Source organism: Aythya ferina (genome assembly GCF_964211825.1).
Source record: "Aythya ferina genome assembly, chromosome: 3".
In the NCBI taxonomy this organism is placed as follows: domain Eukaryota; kingdom Metazoa; phylum Chordata; class Aves; order Anseriformes; family Anatidae; genus Aythya; species Aythya ferina.
In genome coordinates, this window is record NC_140298.1 from 5779589 (window position 1) to 5803692 (window position 24104).

A 24104-nucleotide genomic window follows, 5' to 3' on the forward strand; every position below is an offset into this window, starting at 1 on the left:
TGGTGCTTGTGTCAAAAAAAAAAAAAAATCATTATGAGGCAAATGTTGCCAGCTGGTCAAAGCAGTGGCCACTATATCAAGACTTGTGGATTCTGGTCTTAGTCTTGGCCTGGAACCACTGATGAACCTTCATTAAATTCAGCAAGGATGAGCTGAATAAGGAAAGAAGATTAGTTTTTAATTTGATGCCTGTCCAGTTTTTCACAGATTGCATTTTCATTCACCTGCCACCTTTCTACAAAGCGTAATGCTCTGCACTTGTCTTGCATAAACTTTCATCTTTCAGTGTTATAGCCTTTTTCTAATTCAGTATTTTCTAATTCATAATTCGATTTGAATTGTGATCCTGGCCTCCATGATGTTAACAACATCTCACTGCTGTCATTTGTACGTTGCAGAAGTACATTTTTTGGTCTCATATCGAGCTTGTTAACAGAAATACTGAATACAACTGGATCTGTAACAGTCCCCTGATTGCCCTCACTAGATAGGTTTCCCTCTCTGACAGCAAGTAATTGTAACTATTCCAAGGTATTATTTCAAGTTTTTCAGAGTTTTTAATGAGTTGTTTAGCCACTCTACAGTGACTTCCTCTTGATAAGACAGCACAGTGTAACATATCATGAGAGAGAAATGCCTCTCTGGGACAGTCTTTTCATCAAAGGACAGGTTTCTTAATCCTCTCCAGATACTACAAGGCAATAACTGCTCTTATTTAGGAGTTTGATTAAGCAGTGAACATCTAGTAACTGAGTCATTTAGTAACTACCAGTTCTTGTTTTCTGCAGATGCACTGCTTTAAGATAAAGCCAAGAGATACAGTAAACTACTACTACTACTAAAAAAAAAAAAAAAAAAGAAAGTCTAGCACTTGTATTCTAAGTAGAACAAAAGAAATGCTCTTTTTCTTTCCTTGAGTATTTTTTTCACACTTTATATAGCAGTCTTACATTTGTCAAATAACTGTGGAGGTAGAACACAACCAGTCTGTTTCCTCATAGGACACACTTCAAAGTAAGTAACTGCTGAAGCAATGAGATGAAGAAGTGGAACAGGACTGTCAAACAAAAAATATCTAATGTATTTCAGTGTCATTTCACGAGGTTTCATTTGATCTTTTTTATATAGGTTGCCATCAACTGAAATGTTTCTCTTGTGATACAAAGTGTTTATTAGGGGCTGCAAGAAAGCTTCCTTTCATAGCATGTTCCTGGGAATCAGTGATCATTCTTAAATGATTCGTAAGAAACTTCATGATTCAGTTTAAAAAAAAAAAAAAAGCCAACATCAAAACATTCAGATGCATGAAAGCCTATTCAAAAACAAACTGATCTGTTATACAGGTGATAGCCTCATAGTCTACATTAGCACTGTATGTGTGCATTGCTAGTGCTATCCCATTAGCAAGGGGAATCATCTCAGAGATGTTATAAGGAGCTGAGATGGGAAGTGATCTGTCTGGAATTGAATCTAGAGAAAAAGAGAATATTGATTGTTGGAAAGGAAGATGAGTGGTAGGAAAGCAGCCTTGAAGGAATGGCAGGAGTCTTTCACCTTTAGGAGACAACAGCTATAAATAATGGAAGTAGCGTGTTGGTTGCTAATTAGAAATAGAGACTGCTACAAAGTATGAGTCCTGGTTCTCCTAGAGATAGAGAATAATTTCTGGAACAGCGTAGTCATCCTCTGACTCTTCAACATACAGCGAGAACAGTTGCAACCGTCTAGTTCACAGATCACAAGTTGGCAGTACATTTTCTTCTTACATTGGCCCAAACAATCTAGCTCCTTACATCTTTGGAGCCATTGTTTCCTTTTTGGCTTCCTCTAAGGAAAATGCCCACCTGTTTCGATCCTGCTTCTCTCTGCAAGACGAGTGCTTTTGTTCAGTTTTATCAGGCTCCTGCAGCTTCGCAGTTTGACTTCAAGGAGCCAGCCAGGCTGGCCTCCTGGCCATCCTTGGATTACTGTGGCACAATTCCTTCAAATACTGGATGAGGGCAAGCTTTTTTCTCTGATTTACTGTTTGCTTTCAATAAAGCAGTTAGGCTAGAGAGTTCATGTTTCACTACATGCTCTGTTTACCTCATTTCTAGAGAGAGCAGTGCTGATATATTTAATGGATGTGATCTCTCAGTGCTGTAGTCCCTTGTAGGCAATCTATGGAGCTGATTGTGCTGAAATGGGAAGCTGTTATTTTACAGGAATCCTTATTTCCAGTATAAAAGTTTAATAGAAAAAATATTGAAGCTTGAAGGGTCTTGACTTAGGCTGTGCTACAGCATATCACATGGGTACATTGAAAGGCTGTGCAAACATCAGGCAAAGGAGAGTAACAAGGGATACGCAAATGAATGTTTAGTCCCACCTAATTATACACTCAGCAGGAGCTTTTTGCCACTGTCAGGTCAGAAACTCTGACCAAGTAAAGGAGTTTATTGGTGCTTCAGACAAGTCCAGGGTTAGGTCTGAAGGTTAGGCCTGAAGGCCTGCTGGGACATAGGATTGTACCATCTGACATGATTAGGTAGCAGTTTCCGTGACTGTTAGAGACAGATGTGAGTTTACTCTGATGTACTGAAAATAACAAGGCACTATAGGCACAGCTAGGATACTGCTTAGTTTAATCTGTTATGGACAGTAGTTATTTCAGCTTGAAATTGGCTCAAAGCCATTATGTCTGCCCACAAAAAATTTAGAGATCTGTCAATACCCTCTGTTCCCCACAAAAGCTGCCTTAATACTTCTATGTCTCACCTGTGAGCTTTGGACAATACCTCTCAAATATATGAACATGGTATTTTGCAAGCAAACACGAGAGATCTCTAACCTTGAGCTGACTTTCTGTTATCTGCAGCTGGTACAGTAAAAATCTCAGGCAATGCAAGTCCACTTAATTTGGGGCAGTGTTAGCGTGAGTTTGGATGGAACCCTTGATTGTGTACAGAGCGAGCTTGCCACTGTCAGGAAATGCCTGTGTGCATTAATCCTTTTAAGATTAAGGTGAAATGAGCTGGTGAACAGTAGATGAGATCAGGGGACTGAGACTAAACCAGTTGTTTGCAGCTCATGTATTGCATACAATTTCATGCTCTAATATGTCACTGTTTTTCTCCTCCCTTTAAAATTTCAGAACGCAACAAAAGTTTTGAAATGTCTTCCTTTGTGGAAACCAAAGGGCTTGAGCAACTTACGAAGTCTCCTGTGGAATTTGTGGAGTATCCTTGACTTTCAGAAAGATGCTTTTTAGTCTTTCTATATCTGAGATCCGTTACAGGTCTTTATTGAAATTTGAAGACAGGAGCTGGGAAAATAGGGAACCCAAATGAAATCTGTAAACTTGACTGTCTTCCTGGATGAATTAATTGGGCTGAGTTCTGATGAGCTAATTTAAAAGCTGGCATGAGTCCTTGTGCTGTGGGCTAGGACTAGAGGGAATAGGTACAAACTACATATTGAAGACCTGATAATTTGTATTCTCAATGTTAAATTTATCATCCTGTATGAAGTGGTTTGAGTTATGGTGAGCAAATTGTCAAAATGTGGCTGACTTGCTTTTTCCAAAGTCATACAAGAAAGTTTTCATTCCCATCATAACTCCAGTTCCAGGTGCACAGATTTCTATTGCCACCCAAAATTTATTCCCTTGTAATATTTAAAGAAAAGGAGGAATCTGTTTAGACTTCATGATGCTTCTCAATGTGTGTCATCATGGTTGCAGTTAAGAAAAAAGTGATCAAGATAAAATAGTGTCTTGAAGAAGATTAATGAAAAGCAATTTCTACAGATAACCTGCAGCATGTTCTCATCTCTTAGATTTGTAGACTCAACTATAAGAAGTGCAAACTCATCACTTCTGTCTTTATGTAGAGGCCAATTCTCATTCTCATTCCAGAAGAGCACTTACTTTTTAACTGAGAACTTCTCTCCCCACCAGAGGAAGATTTGCTGTCTATGGCGAATTAGCCTCTAAAAATGCAGTCTTAAGAAAAATTCCAAATTAGGAACCATAATGATAAATGGAATTTTACGAATGCTGTATTTTTAAGTATATGTCTGTGCTATTTCCTTGCTTATTCTGAGTGCTCTGTACATGAACAGCACTTTTAATTACCCCATATTTATCATATCTACAAAATTGTGGATCTCTGGAAGCATTATGGTTGCAGAAATCTAATACAGACCCCACTCCCATTCTGTAAAGATCATCTGCTTTTAAATACTGCAAATGTGCAGCCTCTCTGCAAAGTCATTTTTGTCACATGTATTAAATCTTAACTACCCAACATCTAGATACAACAAAATGCAGCTAAGCCGAATTTACCCAAAGGGAACGCGTGTAGATTCTTCAAACTACATGCCGCAAGTCTTTTGGAATGCTGGCTGCCAAATGGTTGCTCTTAACTTCCAAACTGTAGGTAAGTTGTGCTCATCTCCTAATTTTGTACTTCTCTCGTAGAGTTTCTGACTGGTAAGTAAAAAAGGCTTTATGCATCAAAAGATGTCCAGTGATTGAACTATGAGGCTGTTCATTAACATTTTAAACACAGTTTATTTTTTTAATTAGGAATATTGGTAATTGATAGAATATTGGTAATTAACAGGTAATTAACAGCTAGCATAATATGCAAACCTCGTGGTCTCCATAATGTCGTCATTTGTAAGTGGTTACCATTAAGCAGCATTTGAGAATGAGCAGTGATTTTTTTCATGTCTTGCTAAGTCTCAGTATATCAAGACATGAGGGACTTGACAGCAAATTCCACTTTAAAAGTGTGTTTTAGAAACAAAAACATTTAGGCTCCTAGATACACAAGTCACTTTTGAAATAGGTTTTGCTGTTTTCAGAGTTTACATCTGTTCTGAGAAAGCAAAAGTCCACACAGCCTAGAAGTCCACAGAGTAATAAAAACATCTCTAATTTCGACTAAGCATCAGGCACCTGGTATCATATATTAGGAGTTTGAAACATTGTCCTCTTAATGGGTTGAATACAACAGTGCAATCAGTACAACGCTGAGGTACTCAATACCCAAGTGTTAACACTCCTTTTAAAATTTGAAAATGTTATTTGTTGAGTAATTTCTGAAAGACACTTTATGCGTGTGATTTCTTTGTGGAAAGAGTCCAAGAGGATAGCTGCAATCACATCTGAAACTTTTGTTGCAATCACATCTGAAACTTTTGTTGACAAGCAGCACTGTGCCATAAAAAGCTGTTTACGTTATAGTTTGAAATTACAATAAATAATATTATTTTATTGCTTTTTCTAAATTGTTAGAAAAATCTAGGAATTAATTTTTATTGATACTTTTAATACCTAGATTTGTCTATGCAAATAAACATGGGAATGTATGAGTACAACGGCAAAAGCGGATACAGGTTAAAGCCAGAATTCATGAGAAGACCAGACAAACACTTTGATCCATTTACTGAAGGTATAGTGGATGGAATAGTAGCTAACACCTTGTCTGTCAAGGTACGTATACATACTGGTAAAAATATTCATATGACAATGTCAGTGCATAGGTGTATTTCTGTTGTGCAGAGGACTAGCAAATGACCACAGTAATTCAAGACAATAAAATACATTTCATTTCATAGAGTAATATTTAATTTTTAAATTGCAGAGGATCTTCTGCCTCATATTTCATTTTGTAGGTTAAATAAATGTACTTTTATTATATATATTATTTTTCATGCAAGTGATTGGGTAGTTAATGAATGTAAGAATAGCATGGCTGTGTTCTTAGTAACAAAGGGCTGATTTTAAAACACAGTTACGAAGTGGTCAGTTGCACTGGAATAGGTAGAACAGCACACTGTTTAGTATAAATTTTCTAGTTCTAGTTCACTATAAATTCTCCAGCAAATCTGTGGAACCATAAATGTCAGCTGCAAGTCATTGCCAGCTTGCTTTTCTTTGTTCCTTTTTTAAGGACCTCTAACAAAGTTCAAGGACTGCCAGGAGTCTGCAAATTGAAAACTACTTATATGAATGTTTAGAGGGATAGATTGCATTGGCTATGACACAGGTTTATACTCAGTATATCTCTAAGTTATAAAAGCATAAACTTTCTGAAATCCCATTCTGCCTTTAATGGACTTGTCCATTAGAACAGTGTCTGTATTATAGAATCCACCTGCAAAATATCCTTCTGTTTTCATTGAGGGAAAACAAGTATTTCCTCTCAGGCTGCAGACACAAGCATAGCAGATCAGTGCTCAGAGTGCTACGAATGAAGTAATAATCTGAAAACATGGGGGGGAAGACAACTGCGTGGGAATGACCTTTCATGGTGACGTGTAATCATGGAAGTTCCTCTTGTGGGTTAAAAGGCACATACTTCTGCAATTTTATGAAATGGAGGTGGAAGTCATTCACCAGTTATTAGGAGATACACAGCATTTTTAACAGGAATGAGCAACCTGGAATCACAAGTCAACTGTCAGAAGGCAGCCACATCTGCCTGCTCAGTGAAGACTCTGCTAGGTATAATGGCAATGCCCATACATGATCCGGCTGAGAACAGAATTAGACTTGGTTCAGGAAAACCTGAATTTGTTAAGGTGCAGTGGCACTGCTGTATTTATCTGTGCATCTTCAATTTTCTGAATGAATTGCAGGTCTTTTACATTTTAAAGCTGGGAGTTGTGTTTCCTGTTAAGAACTAGAAAAGAAAACTAGAAAATAAACTATGAAAAGCCTTTATTAGAATACCAGCTTTTTAATTTTTTTTTTTTTTCCTTCCAGTAAAAGTCATATGTAGTTGCTCTTTTTTTCCAGCATTATCTTTTGAACCTGTTGTTGAAACTGGATAGAAACTAGAGATCTCAGAGATAGCATGTTGTGGAAATAGGCAATCAGATTGAGGAATGAGATCCAAATGAGTATTCCTGCTGAGCTAAGGGCAGCAGCATGATGTCAGCCACATTATTGCTCATAGGGGAATTCACGGTCACAGGGCCACAGGAAATCAGACCTCCGAGTTGTTTTTCTGTGCCTGCAATATTAAACGGTGGGGTTTTGTTTATTGTTTTTTGATGTTTTGTGGTTTTCTTAGTTGTTGTTTCTTCTTTGAAAATTCATTCTATCTGATCGTTAATGAGAATTATCCACCTGCTACTCAGCTACTCATTCCCTAATCCACTAAAGCTGTCTCTAGTGATCCCTCTTTTGTTTGGTTTTAGATTATTTCAGGTCAGTTTCTTTCTGATAAAAAAGTGGGTACCTATGTTGAAGTTGACATGTTTGGCCTGCCCGTGGATACAAGAAGAAAAGCTTTAAAGACCAAGACCTCTCAAGGCAATGCAGTTAATCCTGTCTGGGAAGAGGAAACCATAGTATTTAAGAAGGTTGGTGTAACACTTGTTTCTTGAACCTTCACAGTGTTTGATTCATCATTGTTCAATAGGGTAATTCTGTGTTTTACTGAAAATTTGCATTTGTAAGAAAAGATAAACGGATGCTGAATAGTTACTACTTCAACTATTTGTCATTAACTATTTCTGGTATAATTTTGCTACTATAGCCATGCCCAGCCACTACTGAAATAAAGTAGTTTCAAGTCATGTTGGTTGTATAACTAGAATGCAGCAGCGAGAAAGAGCAAATATTACAATAGACACATCTGCATAGTATGGTGCAGTGCCATGCTATAAATGAGCAAGTGCAGAACTCAGAAGCAGTTTAGCTGAATTGTCTCGGCTGAACAGCCCTGCTGGAAAGCAGATCCTGTTAACCTCTGAGCATGATGATGTGAGTACAGTTGTAACAAGCTGGCTCTCCAAACTAGCTCATTCAAAGCAATTTTATCTCTGCTTAATTCTACAGTGTGCAATATAAATATAAGGTAGGTTATGAATCTGTATAAATCCCAATCTACCTGAAATGAGACATAGGAGTAGAAAATACTGAGCATCTTGTAGGATTATCTAGAATATATAGAATATTTTATTCTGCTTCACGGTATCCTTGCAGCCAGTTCTCTATATCTCTGCTACTATCTGGATTATGTTTATTGGACTGTGAGGTTAATTGGTTCCTAAATCCAGGTATTTGAAAAAAAAAAATATTTTTAATATCTCTAGGCAAATGCACAGTTCACTGAGATGTTTATACAGTTGGTGCTTGCAGCCATGCTTTCTAGGGAGTACAGCCCTTTTCCCTGAATATTTTGCTTTCTGAATAACTTTCCTTTGGCAGCCTGCCAAAGCTTAAGTTTGGAAACATCAGTAGGATTTTTCTTCTGTAATGAACTTCTAATTAGTGTACTTCATTTCTCTATTTAGTTACAATCGTGCCTGCCTTCCTCTATGCTCAGAGAAGCATAGATTACTATTTTTAGTAATGTTGAAAATAAATTATAGAGACTTTTTTTTTTGATTGTTGCTTTTGTTTTTCTTTCATTGTCTATGTAAATTTGAGGGTGACATGTTGTGGAAAAAATACTTGTCTGTACCCAGGTTCAAAATATGTATATTTATATGCATATTTGCATACAAGAAAATTAGATAAATTATACTACCTTTTTTTTTTTTTTTGAAATAATATTAAAAATTCAAATCTTAGTAGGGTAGTTTATTAGCCATTTTCAATTTCTTGTTTTCTTTTTTCACCGTTTGGTCTTCTTTCTTACATAGTGCCAAGAAAGCATCCAATGCTAGTAAACATCCCACCCGATTAAACCTCTGTAGCCTGGCCAGTGAGTGGGCTGCAGCACTGGAAAAAATTTACTGGAGTTGACGTGGTTCATGTAATTCAGACATTCACACTCCAGAAAACATGTTGAGTTGCTTATTAAGTTTTCAACACTAATAAGCATTACCAGTGGCTTTTCTCAGAAATAAGTATCCCATTGGCACAGACACAAAGGAAAAAAACAAAACAAACAAACAAAAAAAAAGTCAGGCTGAGTAATAAGCAGTAAACAGAATGGCATTCAAGTGCTATAAGAGTTGAGCTAAGTCCCTTGTACCATACTGAAATTGCTGGGTTGAACACACTATACTCATTTTCCACCTCAGATTTCTTAAAAGAAAAATGTTTGTATGAGAGTTATTTTGATGCATACCCCCTGTACATACCCGCTGATCTCTTGTATGGTAAGACCTTTCTGTGGATATGTAGGTGTTACTGTCTGGTAGGTTGAACTTTGTCTGCTATATGTCTGCTGTGTCTGAAAGGAGCTGTTTCATTCAGAGCAGAAAGTTAATAATGTAGAAATATTTCCTTCTAGGTTGTTTTACCTTCCCTCGCATGTTTGAGGCTAGCAGTGTATGAGGAAGGAGGGAAATTTATTGGCCACCGGATATTACCCGTCTCAGCAATTCGACCAGGTAAACATTTTTCTCCATTGAGACAGACAACGTGTAGTGAAAATAAACAGCAAATTCAAATCATGACCACTGTAAATCAGCAGCAAGCCTGCAAATTTATAGCAACTGGGGATTTGAATGATATATCTTAACTTTGAAAAGGAAAATACCATATCTCACCAGAAATGTAAATTTCTAACGAACCAGGAAAACCACTAGCATTAAGTGTCAAGAGACATGGCTGGCACTTGCTGGTCTTCAATAGATCAACTTCATATTCACACAGTTATGCTAAAACATGCAGTTGTACACTTCTTGTACAGAGAGCAAAGAGGATAGCAGCAACCAATTTTGATGTCATCTTTTTGAGAATGGATATGGTTGGGAATTAGAGCAAAACATGCACCTCTAGCCTAATTTTTACATACATACATCAAGTGACCTGTTTGCAAGCTGTTGTAGATCTACAAAACCTTTAAATCAGCCCGAAATGACTTGAATATTTATTGCTGATTTTTTAGAAAACATATTATTATTGCATATTAGTCCACTTAACTGGAAATCATCTTGTATGACAAGAGGAACCTAAATTAGGGGCCATAAACATGCTCCTAGCTTCGCCCACAGTTTAAGAGCACAAAACGCACATCCCTGTATCTAGCAGTTGTTCTTGTTATTTCTGGAGACCTGAGCTAAGGTGCTGTCTAAATCAGTCCCTTCACTTACTGTCTCACCAGTCCCTTAGCTGGTGTGGGTCATGTGGCTTCACTGTGAGCACAGACAAGCTAGATGAAGGTGACTGCTGGGCATCCATTGCTCCAGGATTTCCTCAGCAGTTTTTGTTTCTCCTTCCCTTCTCCCTCTCTCCTCTCTCCAGTCTGATAGCCCCACATCTCCTGGCTATTCTGTTGTGTCAGCTCTGCCTACCTCCACACCTTTTTGTGAGCGAGCTCAGATAATCAACCCAGCAGAAAATTCTACATTTTTATGCCAGGTATATTTTCTGCTGAGTTAGTGGATAAAATCGCTTCATGGAGGATCTGCTGAGCTCCAGAGGAAGACAGCTTATGGGAGAGAAGAAAGGCAGTTATGAAGGATTTCCCTCATCTGGTGGAAGTGAGCTCTTACCACAGCTGATCCCCTTCTGTGGCACTTACCCTTCATGTGGCACAGAGTCCCTTCAGCAGAGCACTAAATCATGTATGTGTTTTTAGGTTTGTGCTTTTCCGAATAGAGGCCACTGTGTTAAATCATATGAGCACTTTTGAGAGCTTTTATCTGCAGGGCTTTTCTTCAGTCCTTTTGACTCCAGTAAGCATTAGTTTACAGCATGTGATGGAGAACAGCATGTTGATTTTAGTTTGTGTACGTGCTGAAAATTTGCTGGAGGAGCTAGAAGGAACTGAGAAACCTTTGTAATACATAATTTAAGTCTTTTCTGAGACATTACTGAAAACTATATTGTACTGTCACAAAATCCATAGAATTTTCACTATTCCCAAAGCAACAATTTAGCTGTTACTTTCAGAGGAAGTTTCTCATATCAGCCAACTGAGGATACCCCCAGATAAGCACATCCTGCTGGTGACTTGTGTCCAGCCACTACCAGTACATGCGGCTCTGTAATCATCCCTTAGGACACCAGCTTCAGCCATGGTGTGGGAGGCACTGATCTGTGAGGCAGAGGATGCAGCTTTGCAACACTCCAAAGCTGTGACAGTTTGATGGGACTGAAAGTCCATTTCTTCCATTCCTACCTGTGCACTCCCACCACTGTTTTTAAATTGGCATTAATACATGTCTGACCTTATGGTGAGGCATTTGGGGGAGCTAAACTGAGGGGAAGACTCCTTGCGGTTTCTGAAAGTTGCTTCTTATGGAATTTAGGTTGTTGAACTGCCTATCCACAAAGTCAGGCATGTGTCAGTGCACAAGACAAGGAGCAGGAGTGGGTGGTCAGTGGCTAGCAGAAGGGGCTTGGGGCTGCCCCATCTGTGATACCTCACCTTAACCTGGCTAATCTGTGCTGTAACACCATACCCTTATTCTTACAGGACAACCAGCTATGTTTTTAGAAAACAAAAATAGGAGCTATGAAACAAACAAACCAACCCAGCCAAAAGTAATAAAATAGAATGCATCCAAAATTATTTTAATGACAGTGTTTAGTGTTATTCAGAGATGTGAAAATAACATGCAAATACTACTTTAAACTGCAGCATCACGTGCCTTTCTAATGGCCCTTTGTATTCTTCTCTTTAAAATCCTTCAAGTAAATCTTTCCCTACCAGAAGTCCCTAGTGCTGCTGGCTCAGTTGGAGCCAAAGTATAAATAACAAATGATAACACAATTACAATGGATGTACCTGTGGAGGAGTTTATGCTCTGAACTGGTTCTTTTTTATTTTACAGGCTATCACTACATCTGTTTGAGGAATGAGAGGAACCAACCTTTGACATTGCCAGCTCTCTTTGTGTACATAGAGGTCAAAGACTACGTACCTGATACTTACGCAGGTAATTCTGTGAAAATTTTCTGCTAAGGAATATAAAGGTTAATTGAAATTCAAAATTAATGGATGGTAGACAACTTGCCATTTGGGGATAACAGTCCTGTGAAGAAACCTGTGCACCTGATTGGATCATTATGTCTCATTACTCATACAAGATGGCTTGATTTATAGCTGTCTTCCTGGGGTTTAGGATTAGGGCTAACTCTTTTCTTTTAAGCAGATTCTGTATAACTCTATAGGAGGGAAAAAGTCAGGCATTTGCCACTAAAACACAGATGACACTTTGCTTATGTGATATGGTTGTTCCCTAAGGAGAGGAGCAGAGGAGAGTGTTGTGCTTAATATAGAGTACCGTGTTTTGGAATCAGCTTTAAACCAGGATAGGTTAAAAGACTATGCTATGCATCTTCAGTTTATTATATGTATATATATTCCATATAGTTGTTTTGTTGTTTTTATTTTTTAAACAACATAATTTTTACTAGTGCTCCTCTTTGTACCTCATACGAAGTAGGATCCAAGCTGGCTGATGCTGGAAGCTTTGAACGTCCATCATAAACCACCATATTCACAAAAATGCACATTGACATGACCCAAGCAGAAAATCAGAGTTCACATTAGAGTACTAGTGCATGATGATACCATCATCATACTCTCTGTCACTAATGTTTCTAGGACCTAGGTGTATCAGTCAGCAGCAGATCTGTAGGAAAAATACAGAAAAATACAGCTTCTTAAAGCCTGAGGAGTGCATAACATAAGGGGTTTGGAACTGATGTATTTGTGTTATTTCTAGATGTGATTGAGGCCTTATCCAATCCAATCAGATATGTAAACTTGATGGAGCAGAGAGCTAAGCAATTGGCAGCACTGACTCTAGAAGATGAAGAAGAGGTAAAGAAAGAGGTAAGGGAGGTTTCATAATCTCTGCAAAGTATGTTACAATATTTAAAAGCACCTGCTTCTCTTAATAAGACAAATATTGAAAGTCCCTGGGGATTGCATGTGTTGATCACTTAAGCACCTACAAACGTCTCTCAATGAGACTAGGATGTGTTACAACAGAGTAGCTTTGTGCTGCAGACAGTATGTTGTGCATGGTGCAAATTACTGTTCGGGGGTAAAGAAACACTGAATGCTAAATGGAAAAACATGTTAGGTTTTTGCTGATATGTAGGCTTCTTGTGTAGTAAATTAAACCATCTTAAGTCATTGCCTGTTGTTTCCTAGTGTAATGATGAAGTTACCCTTACAAAATGACAACTCTGTATCAACAGCTTTTCCTGAAAGTATTAGATTTTTATTTTTTTTTTTAGAATTTCAAGCTCTGTTTTACAGCACTTTGTTTCTTGAGAGCTTATTCTGTTCAGAATCATTGAAATCTCATAAATTCTGATGTCTCTATACGCTCTCTAAACATACCCTAAAGAGACCCAGTATAATCATACAGTAATTTAGATTGGAAAGGGTCTTTGGAGGTCACCTGATCCAGCCCTGCATAGATCTTAGAAAGAGACATGAAGAGGGAGGAGAGCATAATGCAGCTAAGTATTCAGACCTATTCTAGTTTTATTTAAAGCTATGAGAACCATAGTTTCAGTTGTTAGGTATCTGGATATATACAGTTACCTAAGGACTGACCTTTAAACCCTGATTTTCTGCAGAATTGGAGAAGTTGTACGTACAAATGCACAGACGTAATTTTGAGCATACTTAAGAGTACTGACAGTTTAGCTTTTGTTTCCAATAAACATTATGTTCATCCAAATGTTCTGTGTCTCTGTTCCAGATATTGTCACTGGAACATCTTCTAGCATTGTTTGAAAATATCTACGTTGTATTTGAAAGATTGCTTGTGTCAGATGTAAGGCACATCATGTGAATCAAAAGGCACTCTCTACAGGTCTCTAGCAGAGATGCAGAAATACTTTATAATCCTAAACTGCCCTGATGTATAGTGACTGTCTTCTTCAATTCTCAGATGTGCAAAGCCTCATTGAACTAGATTTTGTAACCAAGAATACATTCCCAAAGCAGACCAAATGAGTGAAAGTCATTACAATTCAGTGGCCAACAATTTACTCTTTGTGCAGTATCACAAGTTCGGCTGAATGAGGACAATGTGAAATGCTCAGTAGTATCTTAGACAGTTATCTAGGACGCTCTACACATGAGATTCTATTTTAATAGCAAAGTCTTTTTTTAACATAATCCTTTAAATACCTTAGAGGTCATTTTTACTTTTGAAAAAGTACAGATTCCTCTGGTTTGTACAGGCTTATATGCAGAAAACTCTGTCACAGAATATCTTCTAAAGCAAATGAGAAGATTGAAAGTTGAATTGTAGCACTTAGGTAGTGTTACCATGTGTCAAGGAGCTGGAAAGCTCATAGGATAAAGGAGCTTGTTTTGGAGTAGCAGAGAAATATTTTTTTAAACGAAAACTGTAATGATTGCAGTGGTGCATTTACTAAAAATATATAACCATTCAATTACACGAAGTAGCAAGGGACAGGTACAAAACTGCCACTTTAAGTTGCAATCTAAGTACGGCATTGTTACTTTCTATTTATAAACTCTCATTCTAGGTAAGGTATTTGGCAATCGGGCTGTGCTTGGAAATCTTGAGTTGCTTGATCATTTTATCTGATATTTTCTTCATCAGTTGGCAGGGCTGAATGATTTGTTCACTTACACTGACCCACAAGAATCACAGTAGTTAATAATTACATTAACTGGCAACATAGCTAAATGATTCCGAGTATGTTTGCCAGATATGTACACAGAAGTACACCAGGATTCAATTTTCCTATATGCAGTTTCAAATCTACACACTATTAACATTAATGTGTCCAAAGCTGTGCTACCTCCAAGCACAGATTCTAACTCCCCACACCCTTTTCCCTCTTCTCACACACATTTATTTATCTGAGCTGAGTTCTTGCAGCTATCAGAGGAAAAACTGAGGGTTTTTTTTTTGTTTTTGTTTTTTTTTTTGCTGCCCAGAAGTTTAAGCTGCATCTCAAAAATTGCTCAGACCTCTTACACAAAGAAGTAGTCAAATCAGATATCTAAGAGTGAATTGTTTAAGTGAATAAATTAGCCTTTCTTTAAGCCTCAAATTATACTGCCTGTTAATAACAAATAAGAAGAATGCTGATAAAACTTACAGTGTCTATTCTATATTAGTTTTGCAGTATTCCCATTATGAGTGTAACATGAATTCCTACCTTGAGCTTTCTGGTCAGTTCATAACTTCCAAGTCCTGCTTTCCAGCCAGGTCTTAGAAGAGCTCTTATTGCAGACAGGACTTTGCAGAATGGAAGCATTGCAATACATGAAATGTGGGTTTTGCATTTTTAGCTATACTTATTATGCACAGTGTATTTTTATGAGCATACAGGAAGTGAAGGTTGCCTTCTCTTCCCCTGCCCTTTATGGACAAACCTTTATAGACAAAGTGAATGAGCTATGCAGAAATTTGCAGCTGGTAGTTTCTGGTGATGAATTAATCCCAGTTTAAGACAGATTGATGTAACTGGCTCATATATTTTCATCCCCACAGTTATGGGTGCAGAAGTGTTTAGGGATCTAGGAGAAGCTACCCAGAGTAAAATGCTTTTCAGCTGTCCCTGCTGCTGTAATGTCCCTGGGGCTGCATGCAATTTATTCTGGAGGCCTCGTGGGCTTGTTAATGACAGGAGAAGCAGCAGAGCATTGGATCTGCTGTCTCTGCCCATAAAGCAGTGTTGAAATAGAAACTATTGTTTTGTGTGCCTGGATGTAAATCAAATGCGTGTAATCAGTCCAGTTGGCTCCTTTAATTAAAGAAAAAAAAATTTGATGGAGAAAATAAATAAAAAAATCTCTAGGAGAGCAGCTGCACTTAGCATATGTGATACCACTATTTAAAATGAAGACGCAGCCATTATTTTGTAAATTATGATGGTCAGATCAAGTTACAATAATGGAAATTATGTTGATCTGACAGTTCTGTAGAGGGACTTACTTATACTTCGCCAAGGATAGAAACAAACCAACTTCAAAACTGTCCACCTAGTCTAGCAGTGCAGCACAGATACACTCAATACCAGAGGAGGATCTCTCAATCCCAATCCATTGCAGGCTCTTTTCTCTGCAGAATTAAAAAAAAATACCATATAGGTATGTATCTGTATGAGCATGGCTCTTTCTACATAGTAAAAATACTGTCTTGCAAAAGACATGGCAACAAGTGGAATATAAACCATTTTCTGTGAATATTAAAACTATAAATTCTAAGGCTGGATTGCATCATCTTTAAAAAGAGCCTAAAATATTCTCCACTAAGGGAAAATCATGTTTGCTTTAGCATTCTGTGTCATGAATTATGAGAAAAGAAAGTGCTTTTTAATGAGATTAGATTGCTTGATGCAGTGAAAATAACTCTTCATTCACTTCCTGATCCTGTCTCGCATTTCTGCTTTAGTTTCTGGAAACAGATGTTTTGTGTCCAGAACCGACAGGCTATATTAATAGCTTCTCAACAATCCGTGATGCAGCATTTCATACCACATACAAACTAGTCACAAAGAAGATAATACCCATTTTCCAAGCAATGACTTTTGGCGCAGTAACTTGTTAGAAAATAGGGATTCTATTAAGTGTTGATGATCTGTATAGTATTTTTATTTTATATCTAACTAATGAATAGCATCCTGTGAGAAATATATTTTAAGGGGAATCAAGGGGGATACCCATGTCTCTAAGCGTTGGTCACAGCTACAGCTTTTGCCAGGAACATTGTTCTACTGTCAGAAACATCGGCTAGGTCATGTTCTTCATTGTTTTATTGCAGTAATTCCCACTTGAGATAAATAAAGTTTCTGGCATTGGTTTTCAATTGCATCATGTTTCTGACTAGGGTATCTCCCTCCTATAATTTTGGTAGAAATAGGCTGTTGAGACGGAAATCCTTTTGCAATTTAGACTACGTTGTCAAGACCAAGATGAAGGAAATCAGCAGCAGGAGCAGCACAAAATAGATCAAAATGTATTTTGCTTCTATTGATGCAGTGCAGGCTGATATTTTGCTAGTGTAGAGTAATCAAGGGAAAAAAAAAAAAAAAACAACTGTGGTATCCTGCCTCTGCATGTAATGTGATTACCATCAGAGTGAAATGGGAGCAGCTGAAGGAACAAATCCAAGACTACCCTGAGACACCATGGCAACTGGCCCCTTGCAGGGACAGCAAGAAGGGGGGCTTGGCCATTTCAAAATAAAAATTGCTTTCAATGACCTTCTGTTTGCTAAGCACTGGGTGCTTGCTTGTCATTTACAAATTGTTGGCCACAAGGAAAATTACAAGATGTTCAATGCATAGTAAGCCTGAGCTTTTGGGAAACTGGAAAGAAAGAAAAGATTGTAGAAAATGCTTAAATATTTGGATACCACAGAAGTATTTATGCAGCAGGATGGAGGTACTGTTTACATATTATCCTTGGAGTGTAATTACAAGAATGTAAGATCTTGGGAATCAGAAGTATGTCTCTGTGCTGTAAGAACAGTGAATAATGATAGTACTGTGTTTGTAAGAAATTTAAAAGTAATTTTGTATTCACATTTTGCTCACAGCAGGGATCTGAGTAGCGTTTTCTTGCCACCTTCTACATTACATCTAGAAAGGTTTTATGGCAGACAACAATACTTTTCAATAAAATACAGATTTCACATCTGGTGCAACTAATACATACTGTACTGAAAAATGTCCCTGATGAGTTATATCAACTTAAAATGAAAATACTTCTGCAGAATAATACATGCTCTATTTCTTCCTGAAATTTGCCCTGCAAAAATGAACTACCTGGATTACTGGGTCTCTTAAAGATACTTTTTTTTCCCTGTTAGAATGATTTATGTGTAACATCTACATAATATTATTGAAAAATAGGGTAAATCACATCTGGAAATTTTCAATTCTGTTAATTGGAGAGAGTAATGTAAATCATTTCATATTTTCAGGTGGACCATGGAGATGCACCGTCTGAAGCTAACAATGAACCTAGGCCAACACCAGCAGAAAATGGAGTAAATTGCATTGCCTCTCTTACACCGAAACCAGCAACTCAGGTTGTCCATAGCCAACCAACACCAGGTAAAAACAAAAAACAAACATAACAATAACCACACAAACAACACAAGCAAAACAATAAAAGAAGACACCGTCTTTTCAAAAGAAATGTAGATCATTTTTCACGTGCTTTGCATTTCGAGAACAAAGGGTCTTTGGTGTTTTCTTGTTTGTTTGTTTACTTGTTTTTTATATAATGGGTGGACATTTTCCCACCCTGCTGTTAGGGGCCACTCTTCAGTCATACAAGTACCTTGTATTTAAGAGTTGGTTTTGTGGTGGAATTGAAGTTCATTGCAAGCAAGAAAGTTTGCTAGTGCTTTTTTGTGATTGCAAGTGAAGGAATTTCTTTAAATTGTTTTTACAAATATGCTATATTTATGCAAGTAGTTACATCTTATTCCATGCACAAAATACAGGTTTTCATACTTATGTATTCCATATTGATGTATCTCCTATAATAAATGCTTGTTAAATCACAGTGTATATAATTTAATGAATGTAGTCTTCATAGGCATGATCCATCTGACTTCCAAGGAGCTGGACTCATCTTGTGTACAGATATTTTGCACTGTCATCATAATATAGGTCAGTTGTACTAACCATCAGCCTATTACCACCACTTAAATGACTCATGTGAGTCATATCAGTGAATTCAATGGCACCCACCTCATAAGTAAAACAAGGACGCTCAGGAGGGTTTTTAGATTACCTTTTTGTGTTAGTTCACAGGATTGGTGTTGTTTTGTGTTGCTTCTCTTCTATTCAAGATGTGTTTTCTCAAATGATTAATAAATGCTTGTTTCAGCATGTATCCTGCGTCACATGCCATGTTTAAATATGCAGTCTAGTGGCACAGGAATGGTGGTTGTTTTAAAAGAATTTATATCGGTCATCTCTTTTACCTCTAGGTTCGGTAAAAGCACCTGCAAAGACAGAAGATCTTATTCAGAGTGTCCTCACAGGTATTAAATATACAGCTTACATTATATAAAGGATACACTTTTTTGTCAATGGAAATATACATGTATTTTTAATGAAATGGGCCATCTGACTTAAACATTTGTTTGAATGATAGTGACTGCAATAACTCATAGAAAATACACTTACCATATCTTCTTCCTCAGCTAAGAAGTTATTCAATGTTTGAACACACGCTTCATGAGATCACCATCAGGTGCCAACATGGAATTTTTAAACATTATTCTATTATTGCATTCTCATAGGCACAATGTTTACATCTAATGCAGACAAAAAACAGCATTATGCTCAGAACAGAAGCTAAATGTGCTATTACTCTTATGATTAGTGGTGAAATGATTTTATCTCCATTAGCCTTGTATCCTTCCTATCACTCATACAAAACTGAAATTATTCTGTTGCATTAAGCAAACTGGCCTGTCAGATAGAGTCCTGCTGTGCAGCTGGGAGTCACATCCTTCAGCTTGGAGACATATTTTAGATTGCAAATCTCCTAACTCATTATTTTCAAGTCATTTTCCAACATTTCTATATACTCAATCTGTTGTGAGATCTGGGAAGGTGTCTTCAGTCTGGCCCGTCACCTTTTTTTGTTGCAGTTGCTGATTTGGGGTGAGCTTATGCAGGTCAGACTAGCAGACACCAAGCTTGAACTCTGAGCTTGGTTCACCAAGCAGGACATCCTCAGATAGCTGCTATTCTCAGTGACAGCTCTGGAGTACAATTCTTGGCATTTAGCTTCTGATGCCTTGCCAGACTGGCAGACAGCTGTCCATCACCCTCCTGGTGCATCACAGGAGAAGTGAAATCTGTTGCATAGCCATGATGGTACTGAGACAGCTGCTTCCAGCCAGTGCGCAGGTCAAAGCAGAGGAGCAGGTGCTGAAATGCTGTTTGTAAAGGGGTTTTAGGCATTAATATGTTAAGTAGCCCATCCAGAGAGAAGGAAGACCTGAAGTGTTGACGTAGTGCTTACAAAAAAGAACAGTGACCATACCTTTGTAAGGTGATGATGTTATATGTCAGGCTGATATGAATCTTTTGCATCTGAAAGGGTTTGAGGGGAAAAAAAAAAAGTATGTTTTTTATTTTGCTGGACATACTGCTGTTCTAAATTTTTGACTCATTTCCTACTCTTAATTAAATTTGCCACAGTGTTTTCAATCTAGTTAGCTTATTTTCAGAGAAGTCTACTTGGTTAGCGTAAGCTAACACATTTCACTGACCAGCAGTAAGAAAGCATGCTTTGTTTCATTCCTGCTGGTTTTGATTTCTCTGATTGAAATCATATGTTATTAGAAAATTGAAGTGGCTTTTGTTATTATCATTGTAGAAGTGGAAGCACAGACTATTGAGGAGCTAAAACAACAGAAGTCGTTTGTAAAGCTTCAGAAGAAGCACTACAAGGAAATGAAGGACCTTGTAAAGAGGCACCACAAGAAAACCACTGATCTTATCAAAGAGCACACTGCAAAGTATAATGAAATCCAAAATGACTACCTGCGACGAAGAGCAGTTTTAGAAAAAACAGCAAAAAGAGACAGTAAGAAAAAGTATGTTAAATGCAGCTTTCCTGTCTTTGACATCAGATATATTTACTTCTTTTATGATAGACAATTAATGGAGGTGACATTAGATCTCAGGGGAAAAAAATCAAAAGTTGAAATGTTCCTAGATAAAATGAAGTCAGGTGTTTTGACATGGAAATCAGCAGAAAAAAAAAGGCCCTCTCTATGATACACTGATTCTCTGCTAGAAGCCAGATAAGTCATTCACAATTTTATACCTCTTTTCCTGTAAACAAATTCATACAGTATTTATCTTGGGCCTTCCTGTAGTCCTCTGTTGTGGGTAGTAGGTGCTTCAGCTATACTGGCAACATGAGCCAATGGTTAGGCAGTAAACTTAATCGCAAGCAGTGAGATTGGGCTTTCCCTACATACTAGGGGCAGTTCAGGAATCAGACTGAGGCATCAAAGAACTGAAACCCTATCTGGATAATGTATTTTAGTTTCCTACTCAGGTCAACTGCAGCACATTTTACCAGAGCACCCCACTGTCTCACATGCTTGACCTCCTTTAGGATAAGGGGTGTCAGTTCATTGAAAACTTGCCCCACACATCATAATGTAGCACCTTTTATCAAGCAAGGAGAAAGTTTTGCAGCCAGCACACATAGTCATATTGCCCATATTGAGCAGCGGTTCCCTTTGGGCCACCACAGTGTGCTGCCTGGTGGTGGAGCAAGATTCCAGTTTCAAAACAGAAACAAAATCTAGTCCTCATGTTATTTGTGATTAGAATGGATGTTCTGAATTTTTGGATGGAGACCATTGTCTACAAGTTAGAGCCCTAGAAAGAAAACTCATACTACAGTAAAAAACCATCACATGTGTAGTTAGGTGAAAGAAATACCTGCCAGTTATTAACATCTGACTGTAGTTTAAATGATAATTGATTCGCACCGCTTGGGAATCTCTTAATGATTGACTGGCTTTGCCCCTGCATGCACATCCCTTCTGTGCTACGTCTCTTTCTCAGTCTTGCATTGCACTGTAGCTCATTTCTTTGTGTTTGCTGATACCATTTTTATTATTTGTTCAGATAACAAAAGAAAGTTGCATTTGCAATTATCAGTTTGAAATGCAAACACTGTTGGGTCTTGTTAATCTTTCCACATTTTTCATCTTATTCATATGGTAAGGAGCTTTACATTACTAAAGAACTTTCTTAACTCTTGGCAAAACGTATGCACATGTAGGTACAATCAGTGTCTAATACTATTAAAACTGAATAATAATTATCATTAATGAGTACCCTCCTAAATTTTTCCTTCTCCCATTAGAGCGGCTTTCTAATTCTAACATAATCTATTTCTTTAAAGTAATTAGATAACCACAAGAGCCTTTTAACTTTTGCATAAAATTGATATAGATGCAGATCTTGAACATGAAGATGTTGAATGAGCATTAAAAAAACCAACTGGATACTGTTTTGGTAGGAGACCATTGGAGAAAAAAGGTGTGAGCAAGCTCTAGCTACTACCCTTGTTGATAGTACCTCTAATTGTAAGTGACCAAGATTCAGGCCATATCTTGTCCCTGGGAAGGAGCTTACTCATTTATGTTTGGCCAATGACAGAATGTCTTTTGGCTTAGTAAGAGCTTAGTACTCATAAAATATGTATGTTCAGGTGGCCTTAACTGTTGCCAGTTTTCAGGCCTCTGGGTTCTACACTTGAATTAGTTAAAATCCCTTAATGACTGGTTGTCAGCTGCATACACAGTGATATTTTATTCATTGTATTTTCCATCATAAGTGTATGTGACAGATAATGGCAGACAAAACAGTATGATATTGTTTTGTTCCTCTTTTTCTCTAGCATCTTCTATTCAAATTTAAGTAGAACAAACTGAATAAATGACTCATCTTTCTTTAACTAAAAAGGATTTGGGTTTTTTATTTTGTTATGATCTGACCATAAATCATTCATGATGTTATGCAATAAAACACTGTATTCTGTTACGGGGAGCTGTCACAGTGATTTCAGAGATGTGAAGTTTCATGTGAAGATACTGAGAAATCTGAAGGTTAAAAAATCTGTTGCTGAATTTTTAAGGAGCAGGAGTACATATTTAGGCCTTTTCAAACTTGCAAGTACATATTATCTCAAGCAGAAGACTTTTAATAGAATACTGCATCCCAAGGGAAAAGGCAATTTTCACCATTTTAAATTATTACTGAGGCTATTTACCTGTAAGTGCAAAGTCTCTGCGTCAGATTGTCATTAAAATGTGTTGTCTCTGATCAGAAGCAATCAGTGTTTCATGCCCATGTCTAAAATGGGGCAAAGATTCAGTAAAGCCAATGTCTATGGGACAGTTAAACTTCAGTGAACACAAACACAGATATTTTGCTGGTGTAGTTCTGAAGTTTTTATTTAATGATCATGTCCCTTAACAGAGTGTTACTGTTTTAGCCTTATTTCTTTTTGCCAAAAATACAAGAGAGGTCAACTTTAAAACATATAGCATATGGCAATGGCATAATTTGCTGACTTTAATATTCTTTAATGCTGTCTTGTGGCTCTGTATGTAAATTACTCTCACCTGTCACACTGATACCACTTAACATCATAGCAGAATATTCAAATACAACAATAATACAAGAGATACAAATAGGCTACCTTGGTGCGTATCCTCAGCCTGATGAAAGCAGATTCACGTTATTTGGTTGAAGTTATGCTAATTGACAGCAGCTGCAAAGTTGAACCTGAGTGAGAAAAGACAGGCAGCCAGTGCAGCATTTTCTCTGCATTGTAATCTTTGCAAATTTCTGAATAGAAAATTCATTTTTCTCAGTCAGTCCTCTCTGCTCAAGGTTTTGCTGTTTTGTCCATCTCATGCACTGTTCCTGAGGTTTCCCAGGCAACTGATTTAACACCTGAGTACAGCAGTAAACATGGCAGCCAAGCAGAGACACAGCATAATCATATTTTTTTAAAAACATTTTTCTTGGGTTTAGTTTGCAGTTGGCCTGAGAGTGATACTGCTTTTGCAATTTTTTGTTTATTTTTTTGTTGAGCAGTGTCATCGTGTCTCCCATTACCATTACATCTATCCTTCCTTCTATTTTAAGGAAAAAAATAAAAATAAATCCTAGTCCTTGGTGTTTGCTTTTTAGCCTTTTTCTTGTATTTTTTCTTTGTTCCTATGTGTTGACTTTCTGAGGTTTATTCCCCACTGGGAAGTTAAGTTTCCTCCTGAAGTCAGGAGTCCATACATAGAGCACTTTCTTGTGTGTGTGCTATGCATGGCATTTCCTGAAGGGGGGAGAAAATACCAAATAAAGGGATGTTCCTAACCATTTTAAGCTTTTTATAAATGCAGATGTAAAGTTATGCTCTTAAATTTATTGCTAAGCATATGCAAGGATGACTCTGTTTCCAAAATACTTAGCATTTACCATTTTTGCTGAGGACTAGGAAGCTCTGAAATTCAAGTTATGTGCCTGGAAGTAGAGAAATAAGTTCTATGGGCACATGTTTATAGGAAATCCTGGCAGTTTCATTTATAGCTCATTTATACTAAGTCCTGTTCCACCCACATGGCAGGTTTGTAATACGAGGTTTAAAAGTAATACATATCCCATTAGAAAACAATTAGCACTGTTTTCTTTGCTA

General features: G+C 37.4%; 1 protein-coding gene across 6 annotated transcripts in view; it reads left to right on the plus strand.

The window, feature by feature from the left end:
* The window catches only part of PLCB1 (phospholipase C beta 1), a 376017-nt gene that overhangs the window by 281490 nt on the left and 70423 nt on the right, over positions 1–24104 (plus strand). For all 6 annotated transcript variants that reach the window (XM_084513180.1, XM_084513181.1, XM_084513182.1 and 3 more), the window contains exons 17-26: positions 3134–3218; positions 4294–4418; positions 5325–5479; positions 7192–7356; positions 9240–9339; positions 11731–11835; positions 12628–12737; positions 17833–17965; positions 18853–18906; positions 20256–20475. In XM_084513180.1, coding sequence (XP_084369306.1) covers positions 3134–3218; positions 4294–4418; positions 5325–5479; positions 7192–7356; positions 9240–9339; positions 11731–11835; positions 12628–12737; positions 17833–17965; positions 18853–18906; positions 20256–20475 — 1252 coding nt within the window. The remainder of the gene's footprint in view (positions 1–3133; positions 3219–4293; positions 4419–5324; positions 5480–7191; positions 7357–9239; positions 9340–11730; positions 11836–12627; positions 12738–17832; positions 17966–18852; positions 18907–20255; positions 20476–24104) is intronic.